The sequence below is a fragment of the Eurypyga helias genome, unplaced genomic scaffold, assembly GCF_000690775.1.
Source record: "Eurypyga helias isolate BGI_N326 unplaced genomic scaffold, ASM69077v1 scaffold5716, whole genome shotgun sequence".
NCBI classification, from domain to species: Eukaryota; Metazoa; Chordata; class Aves; order Eurypygiformes; family Eurypygidae; genus Eurypyga; species Eurypyga helias.
This window is the reverse complement of record NW_010257187.1, coordinates 12,000-35,365: the sequence shown is the minus strand read 5'-3', so window position 1 is coordinate 35,365 and position 23,366 is coordinate 12,000. Positions and strand designations below refer to the sequence as shown.

At 39.5% G+C, this 23,366-nt stretch overlaps 1 protein-coding gene across 1 annotated transcript in view; it reads left to right on the top strand.

Moving 5' to 3' along the window:
- The window catches only part of ZMYND11 (zinc finger, MYND-type containing 11), a gene marked incomplete at its 3' end in the record, with an annotated part of 58,880 nt that overhangs the window by 23,522 nt on the left and 11,992 nt on the right, over positions 1-23,366 (top strand). The window contains exons 3-6 of the mRNA XM_010153920.1: positions 10,642-10,686; positions 13,494-13,655; positions 22,659-22,736; positions 23,132-23,224. Of these exons, the coding sequence (XP_010152222.1) occupies positions 10,642-10,686; positions 13,494-13,655; positions 22,659-22,736; positions 23,132-23,224 (378 nt within the window). The remainder of the gene's footprint in view (positions 1-10,641; positions 10,687-13,493; positions 13,656-22,658; positions 22,737-23,131; positions 23,225-23,366) is intronic.

The window sequence follows — 23,366 nt, the reverse complement described above, 5'->3', positions numbered from 1 at the left end:
GCTGTCCCTTCCCCATTTTTTATTTTAGTATTTGCTTGACATTTCATTACATTTTTGAAGTTTTGGTTCTAAATCATAGCATTTTAAAACCATATTCAAGCAATTAAATTACGGGCCTGGGCTGCTGAGCACCCGGACCTGTCACTTACATATGTCCCTGACTAGAGGCTGCCACAAGGCCTGAAGCTTCTGGTTTAATGATGACTGTGGACTGATCGCTAAATGCTAACAGTAATTAAAAGCATGCAGATTATGAAAACACAGCTCTATTGGGATAGCATTCATGAGATGATCTGTGGTGCTTCCTTAGGATCTCTGGTAGGGTTACTGTTAGCCTTCAGGGGAATGTGTTTAAAAAATTATGCTACTTCGCTATCTTTGTTCTCTCAGTGTGTTGAAGTTGTGGTTAAAAAATGAAGCAAAATCTCCTATATTTGGAGAAGTAATACAAAAGAACAAGCTGAGGTGCAAAGCCAAACAGTTTGTGGGCATGAGGAGGCCATAAAGGGGAAAGCTTATGTGAAAATTAATATTCTGAAAAACTGGGGAAAGGAATTATAAGATTTAAAAGAGTATAAAATTGTTCTTTTTCTCTCAGATATATTTGAGGGAAATATTTTTATGTAAGTTACTAAATTTAAAATACGAAGTCAGTTGCCAAACATACCATATTCCAACTGATATTTAAGGGTTTGTACCAATACAAGAACTTTGCTGCAAACATTATACCTCCGGGGCTTGTGCAGGTACTCATTTTGTTTGCTCATTTGCCATCTATGCAGATGTTTTGCAGATCTTCAAAATGTTTTCTCATCTTACAGGCTTTCTCATCTTGCAGATGATAAATGCATTTGACACAAAATAAATGAGAGAAGAAATTATTTTCCATTGTTATCCAGGATTTTAGTTAGGAATTTTGCATTTGCACTGTTTGTCGATGCCATTATTATGCAGTTCAACAAAATCTGCAGCTTCTTGCCTTGCAAGGGAAATGTCAGTCCTGAAATCTGGTAATGGTACTTTTTCTTTCTAAAAGCTTTATTTCTATTTCTCACAGAACTTATGGCATTTGGAAGTGTTATTTATTATCAACTTTATGTTGAAATTATCTCCTTGCTCTTCAGGTTTAGAAAAAAAATTTGCAAATAGCGTTGTTCATTATGTTTTCAATGCAGTTGATAAAATAGAAAGGAAATGTAGTTCCTAAGCAAAGGAAACATGAATTTCCTTACCCATTCATTTCTATTTTCAGTTATACCATGTTTTTTATGTACTTTTATCTGTGTAAAATAGTGGTCAGTCAAATGCCGATGAAAGAAATCAAATTAAAGCAGCAATGCCATGTAGCTTTACGGGGGATTAGAACAGTTCTTAGAGTTAGTTTCTCTTACTCATTTACATATTTTGTGATTTTTCTACAGAAAGTGTGCGCAGAGCTATTTTGAGCATTTAATGTGCTAATTCTTCTGCTCATGATGAAAGTCATAAAACTGTACTGACCCAGAGAGAGGCATTATGAATGTATAATTTCAATTTACATGTGTTCATAAAGCCAAACAATATTGTGCTCTTCTAAAATGGAGATGTGTTAGTAACACGGGTGCATTGTTTGCGTCTGAATGCAGCGTATCTCATAGCACTGCTGTGGTTCAAAGTTGGTTCGTAGTGGCCAAATTCTCTAATGAGATTTAAGGCACTTTGAGCTATTTCTTCACTGAAAAATACATACAAGGTGATTATGTTTTCAAGAAGTCACTCTTTTACAGGATTCTATTTTCTGATCATTTAATTGGTGGCTTATAGAAAGAGCCAACAATTCCTCTGGCTAGTTAAGTCTGACTTTGGCATTTAGTTACAGTCATTTTCCTGTGCATTTGGTCCTCTCCTTATCTAAATTATTGCCTCTCCAATTCTTCCCTCTAAAGATTTTTTTTAGTTTAGCGGAGAGTGTGCTATTTGGAGGGGTAGTTTGCTTGCCTTCCTGTATTCAGAAAACCAAGTAGAGTGTGCTTTTTCCCAACACACCCATATATTCACAACTTGCTAACTCATTACTGGGGATTTTCTGATATTTTATATCTAGAAAGTACTGGTGCTTGCTAAAAGTGACTCCAAATACTTTCCTGCCTAAATAATCCATCTCTTCACTCTGTCTGCTTTCTCATAATTTTAAACTTTGTTGTAGCCCACTGCCAGCACTGTGAGCTTTGAAGGGATTTTGTTAACCCTAGTGACCTGAGGCACACACCCAGTGATTATTGTGATTTGATGTATTGCAGGTTCAATTTTGCTACGATCAATCTAGGAGAAAGGAGTATTTTGGCTGTTGTGTTTGTGTTTATCTAAATTGCTTTAGATTGAGCAAGGCTGGGTTCCTTACTTGTCATGCTTAATTGCTTTTGTAATTATATTGACTTTTCCATGCTAGGTCAGTATTGGTAGCCAGAATTCATCTTTTAAATTGGCTCTGTCATTACGAGTGTCCATAAATACGAAGATAATTGTAAAAAGCTTAAGAACAGTCACTGTGAGTGTTTGAATCTTTTCTGTACATAAAATACACTTTAAATTAAAAGCAAACAGACAAAAAACCCAAAAACACCCAAGGCCAAACCTCAAACCCAAACCAACCTACATAACTTCCAGTTATTGCTAGCAGGCTAGGGGCTTCTAACTAGCTAGGTTGAGGAATGGTTTTAATGTGCATCCATTCATTTCAGTTAGGAGCAGCAGGATAATGTGAAACAGGAATAGTGACAGCCAGTGCCTTCATCATGAAAGCTCTTACAACTAGAGAGCACAGAGAGGAGGAACATGTCACACCAAATGAAGAAAAATTTCCTTCAGTGTTTAAAAAATTCTCCATTTGTCTTACCCCTCTGTATTGCCTTTAACCTACAGTCCTGTGTGAAGTCACTGATCCAAAGCCAAAGATAGTCCGAACCATGATAGTTACTATTTCTCACATATTGTAACCAATTGAGGATTTTCCAGGCTGGAACGTTCCAGGTGGATTCCTAATTACTGTGAAAGTACCAGTGTTTTTACATTTGGTGATTCACTGATGCAAAGAGTTAATGAATGATCCTATGGGAGAGAAGAGTTCAGACTGGCTCCCGTCTCTAATTCCACACCTCAGGGAGAGTATGAGGAGACTTTGAGGGTCAGGCCACATAGCAGTCTGGCCACAGGAGAGCACTGAGGGAAATGAGTTTCTGGAACTCTTTGAATCTTTCTTTTCTGTCTATCTTTCCATCCTCTAAAGTCCCATTGTTTAGAGCTTGTTTTGCCAAGAGACTGCTACCATATAAATCCACTATGTGCTAAAAGCAATTATTTTTCTTGCAAATTATTATCACAAAGTGCACTAGTGTAAAATTCTCCTTATTAATGAACAAAAAATTAGTGTCCACGGGTATAATATCCTGCTGTGGATTTGTGAAAGTTGAGAAAAGCAAATATTTTCAAATCACCAAATGAAAGCATAGACTACTGTGTCTTGAGAAGGAAATTAGTATTCTGAACTTCCACCTCACGGGTGAGAAGTTCTTGCTGTATTACATCCAAGATCCTGCTTTGCGTTTGCATTGAAGTAATTAGCATGCAGCTCATGAGAATGGCCTCACTGCCATTCCAGTGGCTCTTCCTGTCTCCAAATGGCTTAAGAATGATGAACAATTCTCTTCATTCCATTCCCTTTCCAATCTTGTTTTTCTCTTCCTATCTGTTCATGAGTATTTCTTCCCTCTCTCTGCTCATCCGTATTTTTTATGCACTGAAAAAAGAAGCTCGTACTGTTTGGAGGATCTTCATATTAACAAAGATGATGCTAGTAGAATACATCTTGCTGCATACCTAAGAGATGATGTTTCTTTTAAACTGGTAAAACAACCTCATCAGCATCTTCACTTGCCTCTCCCAGGTTTGCCAACTTGACTTTTAAAAATTCAGTCAACGTAATGCTGTATTATTCTTTGAGGCTTTCACTCACTGTTCTGGACTTGAGATATTGATGATGTTCACAGATTTCACAAAACGTTTTTCGGATTGGAAGGGTGTTTTGAAGAATGGCAGTTTCCTTATAGGTGTGAAGTAAACTGGTCAAACTGGTCTGTATAAAGCTTCAACCATGGGACTTAAATTATGCTAATGGACTAGATGACATGGATCAGTCCATCTTGAGTTTGTTCTGAGAACATGCACCTTGGTTTTTTCCACCTCTTTTGTGCCAACCCTGACCTAGCAGTGTTGTTTTTATTAACATTGTGGGTTCAAAATGCTCTGCATCTCTAGCAACTGTTTTAATTTTTTTATTATTATATCATGCTGGTCACTTCATTGAAGCTGATGGGCTTATTAATATTCATGCTTTATTCACCGTAAATGCAGCCCTCATGCCTTTACATCACTGACAGCTGAAACAATACCCACCACACCTACAGCACAGGGGACACGACAAGAAGTTGGAGATTTAAGTGAAGTGTGTAGGAGGTTCTGCTGTTGGTTCAGATAAAATTTTTCTGTGTGTACAGAAACATCAACCTAGAAAAACACTACGAAATTCCATGGAGAAGATGAAGGCCAGAAAAGCAATGTAAATATATTTTAAGAAAGAAAAGGGGAGGGAGACCCCTTTTGTGCACAGTTCTTCTTGGAAGAAGACTTGGGACTGCAAGCAAAGAGATGATTTCTTTCTGGTCTGGATTTATCCTCTTTCTAGGGGAACAAAATCTTCATAATGTGGAAATAAAAGGCATTGCACCTAATAAATACTTTGCTCCATCACTGATTTATCTCCCCAATAGAAATAGCCCACAAACCTCCTCTTGGCTCAGCCTAAGTAAAAGTGGTAACATCAATAGCAGAAGCGATTCCAGATTCTGAGGAGATAAGTTGAAAGTTTTTATTAACCTTGAACTCACGTGGAATGTGAAGAAAGAAGTAAGAAAATTCATTTTAAACTATTTTCTATTTCTAATATGCTGGAGAAGAATGCTTGTATTGTACCACCCCAAATAGTGTAAACTACTGTTATCCAAACAGGATCTTCTCAGGAGGGAGCTGAGATTTATTCATTACTTCAGGAACACAGCTCATAGGCTGAGAAGATAAGCCTGACAGGGATTTTAGCAGGCATTTTGGCTGCTGGCATGCTACTGCAATTCTTGAAGAAACTTCCCACTTCTTTAGCTCTGAGAGCTAGAGCCTGGATCTACTCTTTGGAGCCTATCACCCTGAATTGTCCAGAACATAACTACAAGGTATGAGAGGGAATAAAAATATACCTGTCTTGGTAGGAATGCAGGAGGCTTTGGTGGTTTCTGCCAGAAACAGAAGACCTCTAAGACAAAGTAGCAATAAATTATTAAAAAAAAAATCTTAGGCTTGTAGGTTAACCTCAGCGAAAAGAAGCCAAAAGTGTTCTAAGAAACTTTGGAGTTCGCTGCAGAACCTGAGTCTTCTTGCATCAGTGCATCAGAAGAGGAAGCAGTTAGTTATCAGTGAAGAAAATGGAAATGGATTATCACGGGCCTATAAATATGTTTGTGTTTAATATGCACTATGGAGAGGGAGATCTTGGTCTGTCTCCTGACTCTGGTTTTTGCGTTGGTTGTTTTTAGAATAAAACTGATTTCTACAATGAGAGAAATTAAAAATAATGTAGAAAAAAGCAGTTAATTATCAAGATCATGAAAATCTTGGCCACAAGCAAACAAGCAAATAGGAGTTCTTGCAATTAAGCAAGATGCCTAGGTAGTTGTGAGGACATATGAACCCATAATTGCTTTGGGATTCTTTGTGATAAAATACGAGTAACGAATACTCACAAAGTGTCCTACAGAGTCAGTTTATGGAAATCCATTTTAAAGATGAAGCCCAGGTCATCAAAGGAAAGGATCTATAAAGGCAACTGCTTTGCAGTGGACAGATTATCCTGTCTGTAAAAGCACACATCACTGTAGCTACCTGCTGGGGTAGTTTTCTAGAAGAGGATGGAGAAGATAAAGTAAACCAATTTTCATAAGGGGATTCTAGCAGCTGAAGTCCTTTAGGCTTTGAAGTAGAGATGGATGCTTGTTTATTTGCTGGACACTTTTGATGAGCAAAAGCAGTAGGAAAAAAACAGATGCAAAACAGGAGGCAGTGTATCTATCTATTAAATACATATGAGCAAGGAACCTACTGGGGAGAAAATAAGCTTATTTTGGTGTTGAATTTACTCTAATGCATTATTCTAACATTAAATGTAAAACATGGGATGATCTAAGAAACTTTATCATTACAAAGCAATCATCCTGATCAAGTATGGATCCTGTACAGTAGCAATGGAAGGAAAACACTTGATTAAACGGCTAGCTCAGCATTTGCTTGCTGCAAAGATGGAGCAAGTCCTCTGAGCCATCAAGGATGAATCATGCCTTCCTCAGTTTGGAGACTAAGCTATCCTTGTGATGAAAAGATGAAAGCAGATTAGTGGCTACTGAAAGCAAATTTACAGGAGGATTGGTGCTTGGTAAGAAATAGATGGAGCCAGGGATGTTGTGGAATGAAGAGAAGGCTGACCCGAAGGGACGGAGAAGGACTGCCCTCACAGCAGGTTAGGACCTCTGACCAAAAACATACACAGTGTCCTCACTGCGTTTGAAAAAATACTGGGAATGGTGTTCCATGGCACATTATGTTTGTTTGACCCAGGTAGCATTTGATGCATACTAGTGTCTGAGTAAAAACCAATACATCTGTCAGGGATCCATGATAAGCTGAAGACTTCTTACTAGCTACTGTACCCAGTGATACATAGCCTGTTTAAAAAAGAGACCAGTGTGCACGTACAAGGGGCACATGCTAGTCTTCCTCTGAAAAAAAAAACCAAAACAAGAAGGCTCCAATCTGTCCAGCTCTACAGAAAAATAGGCATACTTTGTGAAACTCCTCTTATTTCAGAGCAGTTACTTGGAAGTTCAACAGTATTACAAAAGCAGTGGTAGATGGGCAGGGGAGATGTTTCCAAGCTGAGCCTGGTTTTGCATTTCCACAGTTCTTAAGGACCCTTGCAACTGCTCTTGTCTGAGCCTGTTTCAGACTGCCTTTTGTATGGGGCACAGATTCTGATACCTACACTTTGAGAAAAGTACACATAATTTAAGTGTGTAGTGGCTGTTCACAGCACATGTGTAAGAAGCCTTTCCTTTGGGTTTTGTACTGGAGGACAGGAGTGCACATAGGTAGTGCTTCCCCACAGTGGTGTGAGTCATCAAGACTGCAGAATTCACTGCAAAGTTTTAACAGTTATCTGTAGAAAAGCTTATGTCTAATCGAGAAAGCTTTGATGGGAACAGAAGCTGCCTGAAAAAGACAGAAAGGAACTGACTGATTAAGAATTTAGAGTGTATTTAGAAAGAACTAGATGCTGCTATGTTTAGTGTGAATGGGGGCAGAGGTTCCTGCGGCATACTCTGAGACCTCTTAAGGAGAGGACTTGGATACCAGAGAAGAGTGATGGTATGGGAGATACACCCATGCTAGAATGCAGTACCATCACTTGCGGTGAAAGATTAATGAAGGATTGAGTACAGAAGATAGGAATTGCTTCCCAACAGCAGATGATGATGGAAACAGGTTGCAAAACCTGAAGCAAAATGAAAGATGTGAGAAAAATAATGTGTAATTCTTGTGGGAGGCATTTCTTTCAATGTATCTGTCTACTTGATATGGACAGGTAGTCAGCTTTGTTGGGTGCAAGAGAACAGTTACTGAAAGCTAACAAAGAAACCTTAACAGCAGAATCCAAGATTTTAAAAGCTTCTCTCTTAGCTGAAGGTGGGAAAATTAAAAGAACTCTGATGTTAAAGCTGATGGAGGTGAGGAAAAGAGAAAGAAGCGTTCCTTAGGGCTGTTCCTGAAGCATAAAATACCAGCATCCAGAACATCTGCCTCAGAAATTGTATCTTCAGACTGGGCATGGTATATCTCGTTAGAGGGCAAAGAAATGGGAATCTGAGTCATGGTAGGAACTCACCCACTGAGATCCTTTTCGGTTTTCTAAAGGGTTATGAAACAGTCAGGAAAAGGTTCCACTAAAGTTTTGGGTTGGTGATTTGAAAACGTCTTGAAATAAATGTAGCATGCAAATACTGCTATTTTTAAACAGTTTGTATTTTGTGAACAACTTCTTTCAGCTGGCATGGACCTTGTTGCCATTCTGGATTCCACCACTGTGACAGACCAAAAGTGTTGTTACAATACAAAGTGCGTGAAATCTACTGTGTATCTGCTAATCCTCTTCCTTTAGACTAAATGTGAAAAACTGTTTTAAGTTCTTTATCCGCAAGACAGCTGGAGCTGTAGGGACTGTTAAAGCACAGACACTACACAGGGCTGCCCATGAGTTTGCACACAGATGGGTCTGAATGAAAACACAGTGATCTGGAAGGAGCTGTGTGTGCATGAGTGTGGATGAGCGATGCAGAGAAACACCGCGGCAGTGCATAGGTAAGCAGCAGCAAAGAAACTCTGGAAAAGCATTTGAAACAGAACACCTGGGGAAAAAAAAAAAGTCCAAAGAGTTCTATGGGACAAAGTGCCACATGGGAAATGCTGGAAACCATGAGCTCCATGGAAAATGCTTTCCTTCATTTGCCTCATACTGAATTTAGGACAACAGAACTGTGTGTATATTACTCATAAATAAACATGATTGCGCCAAAGAGATAACTGACTTACAATTGTTTTCCCATCTATGTGACCCCTTTTTTTTTTTTAGCTTACTGGTTGGGTCCTAAGGATATGCATAATTTGGATGGTTTGGGAAATCTAGTTCAACAGTGTGAAACCAGCAAATCCCCTTAAAGGGGACTTCCATGAATAGAGTTTTGCCTTTTTTTCCCCCCTCCCTTTTCCTCTCTCCACCTGATAGTAGAGTGGCTTATTACTGAGTATCTCGGCTACCATTAAGGGACTTGGAGAAAACAGATTAACAGGTAAGAAATGAGCTATGTTCATGGGATGTGCATTATAAAAAGGCAAAGTGGTCCTTTTAGACAAAGTCTAAGGAAGGAGGTTATATTGTTTAATGTGCTATGCCTACATATAATTTATAGGAAAATAAAAATTTACTAATTGTTTTTACAGCTTTTTTTTTTTAACAATAATTATGGGCTTGCTGAGGTATGGAAGTGACCTAATAGTTACAATTGTGACCTCTAAGTTATTGTTAATTTTACTGTCAGTATGTGCTTCACATCTCTTACTTAATGGTATGCTAATTGTACAGCAGGATGTCACATTCTCCAACATACAGGTTCCCTATTTCAATTACAGCTAAGTAAATCTCCTTTACTAATGAGTAAGCATTTCTTTTCCATGTACATTTGCATTATAATGGACATTTTCTTTATGCACTAAAATTATTCTTTCCTTGACAACAACGATATATTTTATTCTACAGTAAAGGCTGCGACATGATGATTCATTCCTTTCTGTTGGGTTTATCTGTATTTAAATTGTCAAATGTTCTGGATAGCCTGACATTTTCTGTCCCATGTTACTTTTCTGTACTTCCAGAATAAATTTATGTATTTGCTTTAAGACAACCTACTTAAGACAAATCACAAAAAAGTAAGCTTATGTGTCGGTCATAAATTAAGCCGTATTTTCATAATTGTGGGAGTTTCATTCATCTTGCTGAGAAATCTCAACTACTTATGTCAGTGCAAAGTGACCTTTATGATACAATGTTTGACTGATTTGAATATAAAGAACAAGTGACCACAAGTGACCCATATCGCTGCAAGATCCCACTCTGCTTAACAGAGCATAGCTCTTTGGCTGTTAAATACAGTCCCCCAGCAGATATTTGCTGCCCTGCTGATGCATGTATCTACAGATGGAGAGGGCAGCTGAGTGCGATGGAGGGGGAAGGCCTCCTGTTACATCTGAGCTATGCAGCTTTGCTGCCAAACCCACACCCTCTCGGGGGTTGCTGCTGAACTTGGGCAGCCTGGTGGTGCCGGCAGGGATTCCCTTCGTCTGCCAGCGCCATGACCCAAGAGGCGTTCCCTGTCCTGTGTCAGAAAACAAGGATATTGGCTAATTGAGGCCCTGTGGCGGACATCCTTCCTCCATTCCGCATGGCCCCAGGAAAATGTATCACCTTATATACACCAATAAGGACTGTGAGTTTTATTGATGAACCGATAGCTTAACCTCTGATAATATGCAGCAAAGAAGGTGTTACTTTGATTTTGGTAAGGCCACTCCCTATGCGGTAAATTATATTATAAGGATCTCTTCTAGATGCCCAAAGAAGTTCTGTGTGTCCAAGAGAGTGCGTTAATTAACAATCGTTAATATTCTCGACAGTTTTTAAGTTGGCCTGGTGGTGGGTGTGTATGTGGGGAAGAAGATGGGTTGGGTTCTCTTAATGATATAAGTACATGGGATATTTTAAAGAAACAAAATGTGATGAAAGCATGAGATAGCATTCCAGAAATGCAGGAGGAAATGTATGCAACCAGATGTTAGAAGTAACAGATTGATTTCCTGGTCATGTGCATGAATTCTTTCTAGCCTTGTGTATATCCTGATAATTGGATGGCTTACAGTATAGATACAAAGTTTGTTTTGTTTTTATTTTGAAAGGCCTACGGTATGCAGCCTTTTTCCCAGACAGCAGCAAAAAACAAGGTGAACAATTTTTGCACTATGTGGTTTTGAATTCTGTCATATTTTCTATTACGTTTCTGTCTTCCATTAGGATAGCTTAGTTTACTCTATTAACCACCACCATCATCCATATCACTTCCAATTCTGAGTTAGTCTGCATTATGTATGTATGTAGTTTGATGATTTTTTCTCTCTCCCGGGGGCTGGAGGTGGTTACTCACACGTTACAGTTCAAGATGTTGTCACAATGGGTGCCCTTTAATCAGTCCTTTTCGGAGTGGCTGATGACACCCGGTGGTGTGTTTTGTAAATGCAGACTTAACCGTGTTTGCAGCTGGCGAGTTTTGACCTGTCCTACCCCGAGCACTGACAGTCAGAGTTTGAGCTATTGAAATGAATCTGATCTCCTGCACCAAAAAAATGTTGGGAGCACGTTCTTGTCCCATTCAAACTTACGTAAACCAGGAGAAGCAATAACATTTCATTGCTGTTGGAGCAAAACTAGTGCCTCTGACCTTGCTGTTGAAGTCAGTAGTGTAGTTGTTCACAAGGGCTATGTACCTTTTTTATTTCCTTTATTAACTTTACAGATATATTGTATAATTGAATGTTTTGTATATAACCGTGCACTAAATATACTGCATTAAACTAAAAATCTTTTCTGTGAAAAACCTGGTTGATTATATTTAGAAATAATGACGTTTTCAAAACTTCACAGTGTGAGTATTGAAGGAAGCTTCTTCTGGTGTTTTATTTAACGTCATGGTTTCTGGCTTGAGTGCATGATTTTTCTTGCCAGCAAGTATATTTCCATGTGTTTATGAAATTCCACATCTCTTTGCCAGCATATTTCCTAATAATGGAATAGCTGGGATATACCAATAAGTAACTAATATGAATAAAAATCAAGAAGGCTAGAATCCTGATTCTGTGGTGAAATTCCTCAGTAGCTGGGACCTACTGGGGTCTTCTCAGTTTGATTCATTTCTGGATAGGTCTTTAATCAAAACTGATGATTATTCTTGCTTAATTGGCCCTTTACTGCCATCTGATTTTATTTTTTTTAATTTCCATAAAGAAGATAAGTATTACACTTAATATGAAAGAAATACAAAGCAATAATTTATCCTGATTTTTCTCAGTCTGCAAGCAAATCAAGTACATCGACAATGCAGTATCTTTAGTTGTTTCTAAAATGTCATAAAGAAAGGATTCCCAAAGTGCACTGCCACTGGACTTTGTGGAAGGGGAAAGATTTCCCGAAATGAGAATGCATTCTTTATAGCCAGATTTGGTGGTATTACTGTGCCATTCTGAGATACACAGAAGTGGCAAGTAAAATTAAAGGGGGAGAAGTGATAGAAGAGTCAAGTTACACTGTTAATCTGAACAACAAAGGAGGGCAAAGTGTTCTGAGTTCAGAAATCATTGGTTAAGGGTTGTTTGTTGGTTTGTTTTTGGTTTGGTTTGGTTTTTTTCCCCCTAAACTTGCTGCCCCTGCAGTCCAACATTCATGGCATATAAACCTCAGTGTAGGCAATGTGGGTTGAGGCCGTGCCTTGCATGCAAGGGGGCTCTGGTCAGATGAAGTACGTACACAGCATGGCTGCTCCTCACGTAAGGGACTGGAAGTGCCACTTCTGCGTAGCACTTCCTACGCAGCTCCATCGGAGCAGACCTCTCACACAAGGGCTTAAATGGCCATAGTTCCCAGGCACGGGAAAATGAGAGTCGGACAAATGCCGGTTCTGGCAGTTGGTAGGAATTGCTAACTCCACCCTTACAACATGACATTAAAAATAGCTTTATCAGATTTTTATTAAGATAATTTATTGAAGGAGTAATTTTTTTCAGAGATCTGAACCCACTGAAAAGTGACATTTGACATGAAAAGGCATTGGGAGTTTTATCTGACACGTGACAGCTATTTTGTCTTCTAAGTGGAGGGAAAAGTGTGGCTTTTCAGATAACAAACATATAACGGTGGCCACTGGCAATTCTGTCTGGTTTTAGTACTATACATTCCTAGAGCAAAATTCTGCCTCCAAATTATATGCATGCTGCTCTCATTTACTTCAGCATAGCTTGTGCACATGTTTCAAAGGTCAGAATTTGGCTGTTGGGGCTGAATTTTCGAGGAGGACTGTATTAAAGACATCTGTGCATCAGCAAAACCATATCCTTTGTCTTCTGTAGAGTATTTCAGGAGTAAGCCCAGTGCTATTGGGCACTGCAAGGGAAGCATTTTCTTATTTTTTGAATTGCATTGAGATTGCTTAGCGGAAACATTTCTTGCAGTAATAGGTTCATGATTTCATTTATTTCTTGTAACTCAACATTTCAATCCTGAAAAGTTGTCAGTTTTAAGAGAGTAAAAACTGGAAGGGACCACCCTTCAGAAAATTACAGTTGAAAATACACTGTAACAATCACAGCAAGGGGAAATAGTCCAAGGAAATAGGTATGGTCTGTTGAGGTGCACAAACTTTTGTTTGTAGTCTAATACAGAGAGGTCAACAAGTGTTTTACACAAAGGTAGAAAACAAACCCACTTTTCATTGTGGACAGAGCTCAGTATTTGAAATTGTTACTAATCAGACACTTGAAAAAACTAAAACTTGGCATTCATATTCTATTGGAGTTAGTGTGTATTAAATTGATGAAGTTATCTAAGCATGTAGGTTTTCCCCTGTTTTTTAAACATTATACACTTCTTAAAATGTTTATAATGTCTAATTGCTGCTGGATTTCAAGACATATCAATTTTGTTCTTAGTTCCTTTGGATTTTGACAGAATGTCATACCAAAATATTTTGTATTTTTTGTAGGACTGGGAAACAGAAAATCATGACTGGTATTGTTTTGAATGCCATTTGCCTGGAGAGGTGTTGATATGTGACCTGTGTTTTCGTGTGTATCATTCCAAGTGTTTGTCTGATGAGTTCAGGCTTAGAGACAGCAGTAGTCACTGGCAGTGCCCAGTTTGCAGGGTGAGTACCTATGAGATTTCATGTGCTGATTAGAGGATTGATATTCATTAATAGATTAATTAAGGTGTCCAGATGGTCTGGCCAGGTTAATGGATAAAGTACTGAATATTGAAACGATGGTACATACCTAGAGCATCTATACAGAGATACCAAAATATGGTGCATGTAGCAAATGGTCAATTTTGAAGACTCCAGCAAGTTTTACTTATGCATTTGAACGCACACAGTATACTGTGTGGGAATGTGTGTACGTATGTTTGCCACGTGTGAATGCAGTATATTGTGCAAATCTTCAACACGAGTAAACAAATTGCTGTATAAGATGCTACTGTTTTTACTTAACATAATTTTAATTAATCCTAATTTTTTTTGCATTTTGATGACTGCATTCTTAATATTTTATGGAATCATATTTTACATTATAAAGCCACAATCATGTTACTGATGAGGGCAGATCAAAAAATACGGGGTGAAATCCTGCTTCCCATTTATTTCTGTGGATTCTGTTGATGCGAAAAGGCCAATCTGGAATTCCCCCATAGCATCCATTTCTCTATCGCTTTTTCTTTAAAACTGCTCATTTTATGAGTGTGTTAAGGAGACAGCTAAGAGTGCTTTTTATATGCTTTCCAAGAATGAGCAGTTATGTTGCCTACTTGCCAACAGAAAACTAAACGTTCTAGTCAGGATGGCGCTTACTGGTACCTGGCCTTGAATCAGCCAGACATGTCCCCTTACTGTTGTCATCTCTGCCTCACCTCCCCCAATGGAGCACATTCCTCGGCTCCCTTAAATGGAGGGAATAATGCATAAGAATGTTTAAGATAAAATTACTGCTATAGAAAGGCTTAAAACTGCCATTTGCACTCTGCCTTGTACTGCTGGAGGGAGAGGAAATTCCCTTGCTGAGATCTAGCTGTGGAGCGGCAGGCTGACCTTCCGATGATCTGTGCTGCAAGGAATATAAGGGTTCAGGCCCTTCGTAGTACCAAGAAGCAGTTTTTGAAAACACATGGATTGTTTTGTTTCAAAACAGTACTTTCTGACTGCTGTTACCGTAGAACCTGTTGTAGAAAACCTGTTGCCTCAGACTGGGAGCTCTCAGGGTTTAGGGAAATAGCAAGAAAATTGACCTGCCTCAAGGAAGTGGAAAGGGATGAAAAAGAAGTAGTGACAGGGAAAAAACCAGTTAAGAATAAGGACAAGTACTGTATCTCTCCACATTTAATTACTAGCATTTGATTTAGCAGTCATAATTCACTGTGTTAAAAATAAACTGTGACCATATACCTGTGAATTGCTATCAGATTTTTAAATTAATTTCTTTAATAATTGTTGATTTTCCTAATAAATATTGATAGTTACTATAAATAGTTAAAATTAGGTAAACTGGATCCAATATCCGCTCCAGTTTACCAGTAACTTTAGGTGACACCTGGTGAGAGTAGGGAATGTAAATGGTTTAAGCCACCTTGCATATGAGATGGCTTAATAACATCTACCTTGTAACATGGATGTCGTCAGCGTGGAACGCTGAATCATTGCACGAAATCAGCACAGGTACGTAGGGCCGTCAGCCTTGAGACCGGTTTGACATTCATCCCGGAGCCTGGAAATCCTTGATGGCAGTGACACTATATAAAGGTTTACCTTGAAAAAGTCCTGTGAATCTCAGACCATGTGCACTGGGTCTGCCCTTATGCAGATTGGTTCCCTTTTGTTATATAAAGACCAGGAAGAGGTTTGGAGGGCTCTTAAATACTTCCTCGCCGAGACATCTTTGGCTTGCTCGGTGCCTCAGATGATGATCAACCTATTTTTGAGACTACTGCCATTTTGAATGGCATCCTTTTTCCCCATGTGCTGGCAGGTCCTACTTCCTCTGTAATTAATCCAAATAACTTCAAGCCCTAATTCTGCAAACATGGGCTGAGGAGGTTGGCACTGTCCCTGGAAGCAAGGGAAAGGTCTACTTTGGCATGAGAATTAGCATCTTTTGGTCAGGCTTCAGTAGTCTTCCACACCTTTCCCCCTCACCTTCCTAGGAATTGGCTGCTCTAATTTTATTTTAAAACCAAGAGAGAGGTCTATATTCAGGAGCTGTGGTAGCTTAGAGACCCCTGAGTGATGTCCAGAGGACACAACAGAGCATCTTGCGTAAGGGCAATGGGATTTACTTTGCATTATCAGCAGTAAATGTGTACATTGAAGAGAAGTACTAGCTGGGACAAAGCGATGCATATACTTTCATACTTTATTGTAACTGGACGTAGCACTTTTCACCTGGGGATTTCAAAGCTCTCTACAAAGGTGAAGTAAAAGTATGTTTGAAACCTGATATACTGGGAGAAATAATCTAGGAACACTTCATTCTTATGTAAAGATTGCTTCTGTAATGCTGCCAAGGTCGGCAAGCCTTTGGATTATTCATTTCACAATTGCTGGTTGTACTAGTTCAATCAACCTCTGCAGCTTTATCTTGCACACTTGACTACTCAGAAACATTTCATAAAGGACACTGCCAAGGATTTGTTCATAACTTTAAAATATTTTTCCTCCCATAACGTTTATAACATTCCCTTGCAAATCTTGCTGTGAATTCCTTTTCCCTGCTGGTGGTTTTTTTCCACTGCATCCATAAGCAAGACTGTCCAGTTCTGGACTCTCTTTTTTAACTTGATACCAATCTAAATATTTCGTACCCTACATAATTCTCAGCAGGAGTCAAGAGTCAAACAAAGTTCAATTCAAACCACATTGCAGTGCTTGAAATTTTTTCCTGACTGCTGACTAATCATTGTCTTAAGTGAAATAAATTGGTATTATCAGCAAAATTCCTGGTAGACAGGTCCGAAGAGAAAGACTCAGTATCAAAGAGATCACATTCCTCACTACTGGAATACTCCATTCAAGACAGGGTTACTCAGCTCAGTCTCTGAAAGATGCAGGAGACTTGTACGTTTAATGCTGCTTTTTGGTTAGATAAAAAGAGAAAATTAATTTTCTCTAGCTGTTAATTTAGAACCTAAAGAATACAGAAAGTACTGCAAAAAAATTTTTTTTTTTTTTAGCAGGCGAATAGATATATAAAAAAATCTGAATAGGAGAATATTGATCACATGTTGGGGTCACCGACTATTATTGCTTCTTTTTTAAAAAATTCAAATTTTAAATTAATTTATAGAAAGTCAGAATTATGCATGGTAACATTGTTTGTCCCAGAGGAACAGATTTTGGTTTGTGAAACAAAAAGAATTATTCCTATGGTTTTACTTGCTGCCTAAATTTTTTACAATCATCTGATCAGAGATTAATCTGCCATGCATGTGCTTTGCAATTTACCTATCGTAGTGGGTGTTTCACTGTCTCTGTTTTTTGTATATCGGAGACTAAGCTGTAGAGCTTAAGCTATTAAATGCTGTGCTGATAAGTATTCTACAAATAGGCTATGTCTGACTTCTGGTACTGTACTGAGCATTTCATAGAGTACATAAAAATACACCATCATGCAGTTCACAATCAGTGTTAGACATAATTTGACAAGTGAGAATGACAAAGAGGAGAAAGTTAGAAGCACAGAAGGATGAAGGTTACTTAAGTAACTCAAGTACTTAGATCAGAGGGTTTTAGGTACTAGCTGCCAGTCAAGACAGTTAATGTGAAATACAGGGAAGGAAAAAAGAATGTGGCTCTATTGACTGATTTACGGGATGTTGTTAGATAACTATGATCAGACATAGCATATGAACAGGATTTTGGCATAATCCCACAGTAACGGCCATGGGTTGGTGGGTGAAGGAAAGCCCTAGTGCAGGAAGGGTATGAGCACCAGCCAGCTGGGTGTGCAGAGCCCACACCTGGGGAGATGTTCGTGCTTGGCAGGTCCTTCCTGTTCACCTTGCAGCTGCTTGCACTCTTGAGTAAACTAGGGAGCCAGCAGAACTGGGCACTGCATAGGGTGTATTTATTCAATAAAGTATAAAGGAAATTGCCACAGCAGTAAGAATCCTGGGAAACCTTCACTTAGAGCTTCCTACTCCCTTCTCTGTGCACGTAAAGGCATATTTAATGAATATGATGCTTCTTATTCAGAAGGTGCTTAATGTACCATACAAGTACAAGCCAATTTGTGGATTCAGCTGTAACATTTCCAAAAGCACCTAATTCTTTGAGCAGTCTAATTTAGCTGTGTATGGTCTTGAAAGGGGCAGGTCTTAATGCCACGTGCTGCTGCTCATGCAGGTGCTTTTCTGTGTGCTGCTTGGGGCATACCGTGCACTGGGTGCTCTGGGACCCATCCCATGTGCCTGCATACTTTTCTTAATAGTACAGGAAACCTGAGGACCTGAGGGTTGGGAGTTTGAGAGGCGGCAGAGCAGTAAAGCTTTCCATATGTAGCACCAAATTCCTCTGGAAATTTAAGCCCTAAAAGAATCCAAGGGCCAGTGGGTAAAGCAGAGAGTTTCTAAACAGCCATGCTGAATGTATGTTAGACTCTTGCACGTAGATCCCCTCTGCAGAGGCACCCCTGGAAACCTGAATTGCTTGTGAGAATGGAGCTGGTGCCTAAGAAGCATGCATCTGTCACTGAGCAGCCTTCACCCAATCCATCACTGAACTGAAATGGAGCTCTTTGATAAGTGTACACCGGACAGTTGAGGGAGGAAGGGAAAAAAATACTCATTAATGGGAGATTATAAGGAAACCTCTTTACGTGGAGAAAATGTAACTGAAATGCTTACAGCTAGACAGAATGCTGGCACTAACGCCTTGCACTTCTTAGAGTTTCTCTGTTTTATTCTCTTCAAATGAAAGACTGCAGCAACTAGCCTAGTCACCGTTGTCACCCTGGGCGTTGAGAGCTACATGCTAACTCAGGGTGCAAAGGATAGTCACTTCCATCATAAACGGTGGTACTGCAGGATGGAACGTTTCTTGGCAGTACCCCCTACCTGCTGCTAACCTGGTGTGGTTGTAAAGTTTTGTAGTGAATTCCTGCACTATAAGCATGTCGGAATTCCTAAATAAGTCACACCTGCACAGTGAAATATATTGCTACCCTCTTTAACATCTAAGCAGTATTATTCCTCTGGAATACTGAATACAAAAGGCAATGTAAATCCAACCTTCAGGTACCAGCTTCTAAGAAATCAATGTGTCACAGAGAGAAGTAATACATAAGGTATTTCCTGCACCCACAACCAAGGAGTTCGGTTGCAGCCTTGGCCTTCCACCCACCAGATCTCATTAATCTTCTACAGGAGGGTTGCTTTTGTGAAGGTTATTACTTCACCCCTATATCCCCTATGTAAACACACATACCTGACCAGGCCTTTCAGTTTACTGTGATTCAGAGCAGAAGGGTTGCAGATTTCTCTAAAAATTGGTGTGAGTTAGGAGTCATCCTTGTGGGTTAACTCCGTTAGGCAGCTAAGTACCACACAGCCACTCTCTCACTTCTCTCCAACTCCCAGTGGGACAGAGGAAGAGAAAAGGACGAGTAAAAGCAAGAAAACTTTTAGGTCAAGATAAAAAATGTTTAATAGTTGAAGAAATGGAGGAAGAGAGAAAGAAAACAAAACAAGTGATGGGAAGGCCATCACTCACCACCCTCCATGGGTAGACTGACACCCAGCCAGTTCCTGAGCAAGAGGTGGCTAACCCCCTTAAACAGCCTCCTCTCCCTTTCTGTTGCTGAGCATGATGTAATATGGCACGGAATCTCCCTTTGGTTCAGGTCATCTGCCTGGTAGTGTCCCAGCCTCTTGCGTACCCCCCAGGCTATTCACTGTGGGGACAGAGGGAGAAACAACGAAGGCCTTGACACTGCAAACACTGTTCAGCAAGAACTAAAACATGAGCGTGTTATCAACACTGTTTTAGTCCCAAATGTAAACCACAGCACCATATGAGCTGCTGTGAAGGCAGCTTCATCCCAGCCAAACCTAGTGCAATCCTCTATTAAGATAATATATCCTGCAAATGGGATACCTACAGATATAAAGATCCTGATAATCTTTTGATGCTGGATTGAATCTTAGAAGTCTCCTTGAAAGAAACTTGTACCTAACCAAGATTTGGAGTAGCTTATCTTAGTAGATCTGACTGTGGGAAAGATCCACAGTGGATCTTGCCACTTCTACAGATTCACAAGCCACTCTAATTGTTTTTTGTTTCCCAAAAGTAGGAAATGAAATGACCTAATTTTCATTTATGCTTGCTTGTATATCACACTGGCTATAAAGGGACCTGAAAGTGGGTGTCTTTTCTTTTGCCAGAGCAATATGATTTTATTTACGCAAATCATATCCTGCATCTATTATTATCTACTTTCCTGCTTTAAGTGACTCTAGGTTGACTTGTCTTTGCACACTGTATGTCTTCAAAATACATAATAGGAGGGTTTTTATTAAAAAATCACACATTTTCCATTATAGCTTCCAAGGAATTTTTGAGTAGTATCTCCTAAAGGGCTAATCTTTGTTGAAAAGGGAATGAATTGGTTGGATTATAACTTGCTTTCTACGAAGGGTGAGCAACCTCGCCATAAAACGACATTTTGCTGGCTCATAGGCTCCGATTCGCTAAATTCATTACCTTTCAACATTTAATGGGGGAACCTGGAGATCAAATTTTTCAGGGAAAAAATTGTAGGGAATTGAAGGAAGAGTGGAGAAATGCAAGTTTGCCTGAACTGGCAAGTTAATTATGTCATTTTCATCGATGCTTAAGATGATCTTAATTGCTGACATCAGTAACGATACAGAGCCAGCTATCTAGCCTGTCTTATGATCTGAAGGGTAAGACTGTAAACCATCTATCTTAACACAGTTTCTTCCACACTGTCTTGCCCAGACGGGCATGAAAAACGGTTCGCATGAATTCTGAAATAGTTTTAAAGGATGATAAATTCAGAACCGTGTCAGAAAAGGAGGTGTAGAAGGACTAGTCAGTGCAAGTGAATTTTATTGTGTCCTAATAAGTTTCAGTCTTTTAAAATGCTGTGTCATGAGCAAGCATCCAGCACTCCCCTGCCTGAACTGACACAATGACAGCAGCGTTTCATAATGCAGATAATTTAATGCACACTTGGGTTGCATTTACAGTGGCAATGTTGGTCTATGCAAAACTGAATAGGTGAATTGAATTCCAACGCGATGCGCGTTCTCACGGCAGACGAAGTAAAACATGAATATACAGAAGGTGACTCAGACATACAGCACAGGGTAGAACTCTGTCTCTATCCAGAGTTTGGAAGGAAGGTCTCAGAACCATTAATACTACAAAAATAATGCTTAAATGCACTGCTAGAAAGACCTGGCCCTTTTCACCATAGTGAGTTTTACCTAACAGTGGTAGTGTCCTGTTAGGAAAAAGCTATTGTGTTGTTATGCATGCTGTAGTATCTATATGGTTCATGACTGAACTGCTGTCTCAGTACAGTTTGTAATGATTCTGTGCGTACTGTTAAGCACTCACATAAACACCTTCATTGGTAGTGCTGTGTACGATTTTGATTTAAGAAGGAGGCAGAAAGTACAATCCAAAGATGTATAGCTTGCACACTTACTGTAGCACAAGGGCCAGCCTGTGATTTTCAGTGTCTTGCAGGAGGAATATAAGCAGAGAGGACACAATCGAATCTTACAATTCTTTTTTTGCACTGACGTGAAAGTTACATGCTTGCCAAGTAAATATGGAAAAGTAGTTGCTCTGTACTCAATGTGTCTGCTCCCTCTATATGTTCAGAGTCATACATACGTAATTCAGTAAGAAACAGCACACTCCTAGTGATTAATAGTTCATAAGCCTCATATATCTGTTGGCTACCTATTAGGACATGAATTCAGGGGGTTTTTTGTGTTTGAGAAGCAACAGTTGTCTTGCCCAGTGACGTGCTAGAGACCATCAGAATTTGAAGATGCAGGTGGAACTGAGCCAGTTTGGTCCACACACTTTGCGTACAGGTGGTGATGTGAGGCATGGGAAGGGGAGAGCTCAGCTTGTCAGTCACTGCATTCGGAAGGTGTGAGGATGAATAAACGTTTTTGCAAGAGATGTGAGCAGTTAGAAATCCCTTCAGGATAATAAACCTGGAGCCCCGGTTGTTGTTTCACTGTGCTTTTGTTTTGGAGAGGTATTGCAGACAAGAGGAAGGAGGAGATAGCGCTTTTCAGCTGGCTGTTGTCAGGCCACGCAGGACTGTGCGCAGCTGTTGGGCCCTGGAATTGGAAAGGCGGGTTTGCAGGAGCATGCCAGGTCGTTGCAGAGAGCCGCCTTCGGTGTAACAGTGCCTTTTCTGTGTGCAGGGCTTCCCACTAGCCTGGATTGACTGAAGGGTGGGCATAAGTCTCTAGACTAGTCTAAGATGAGGGCAAAAACCTCTGGATCCTGAACTGCTAAAAGGAAGCTGTTTGTGTTCCAGAATCTGGATAAGATTTTTTGAAGGAAGAACTACAAAAATCAACAACTGTGATGTTTCTCAAGAAGTAAAAAGTGCTCTGAATTTTTACGGGCTAGAGCCTATTTGACTTCCTCCTAGATAGTGTCATTTTGCCTAGCAAGCACACAATTTGTATATGGTGCAAGATACTAGTTTTAAAACATTTTCTTATTTTACCAAAAAATATTAATGCCTTGCTAATAAAAACACCATTAAATAAATCTCAGACTGCTCCCTAAAATGCCTTTCTTCATTGCTTTATTCTAATTAGACACTTTTTTACATGAGAGATTTTGAAAAGGTATTATGGATACAAGCGTAAATAAACCCTGCAATCCTCTGTAGCTGAAGTCCTTAGCCCAGACATAATTCAAACCAACATGTGTAGTTGTTGTGGTGTGTTAGTGTTAATGATTTCCCAGAAAAGATTCTCCCTTTAAAAATTGTGTGATATGTCATTCAAAGTTACCTTTTGAAATAATGTTGTGATGCAGGGAAAATTTTTATTGGATGAATTTTGGAGTCAAGTTTAATCCTCTGATCCTGTTTGTCTTTGACAGAGTATCAAGAAGAAAAACACAAGTAAACAGGAGATGAGCACATACCTGCGATTTATAGTCTCTCGTATGAAGGAGCGGGTGAGTCTGAAGCACGGAATTTTATCGCAGTGTTGGGTTGCAGTGGAGAGGATGCATTGCAGTTGGCCATGTGTGACTCTGCAGGGAGGAGGGCTACAAGAGTGTTTTGTTTTCCCTGTCACAAGCGGTGTGTGTACTTCAACATACACTTACCATGTCTCGTTGCTTGGATTAGTATCATTTTGGCAGGTGTAGTTTATGCCAATGGCTCCTCTGAAATGGACATTTTTCAGGTTTGAGGCACATGTAACCTGTCAGATTGTGGATCTACAGTTTGGCCTTGTGTATTCTCCAGCCAAAATATTCCAAATTATTGTATTTTGTAATTTTTTGCTTGGTTGTTTTTTAAGCAGATTCTAAATGCGTTAACTTACACTGTCTCATGGTCCTTTCAGGCTATAGATCTAAACAAGAAAGGGAAGGACAACAAACACCCAATGTATAGAAGGCTGGTGCACTCAGCTGTTGATGTTCCTACTATACAGGAGGTAGAGTGACTTGCTTTCTTACTTCCACACTTCTTATGCCATCTTTTAACAGTGAAGATAAACCTTAAGGACTAAAGCACAAATACTCTTTAATTCTCCCTGTGATCAGTATTTCAGTATTGTGTCCAGCACTGGATACAGG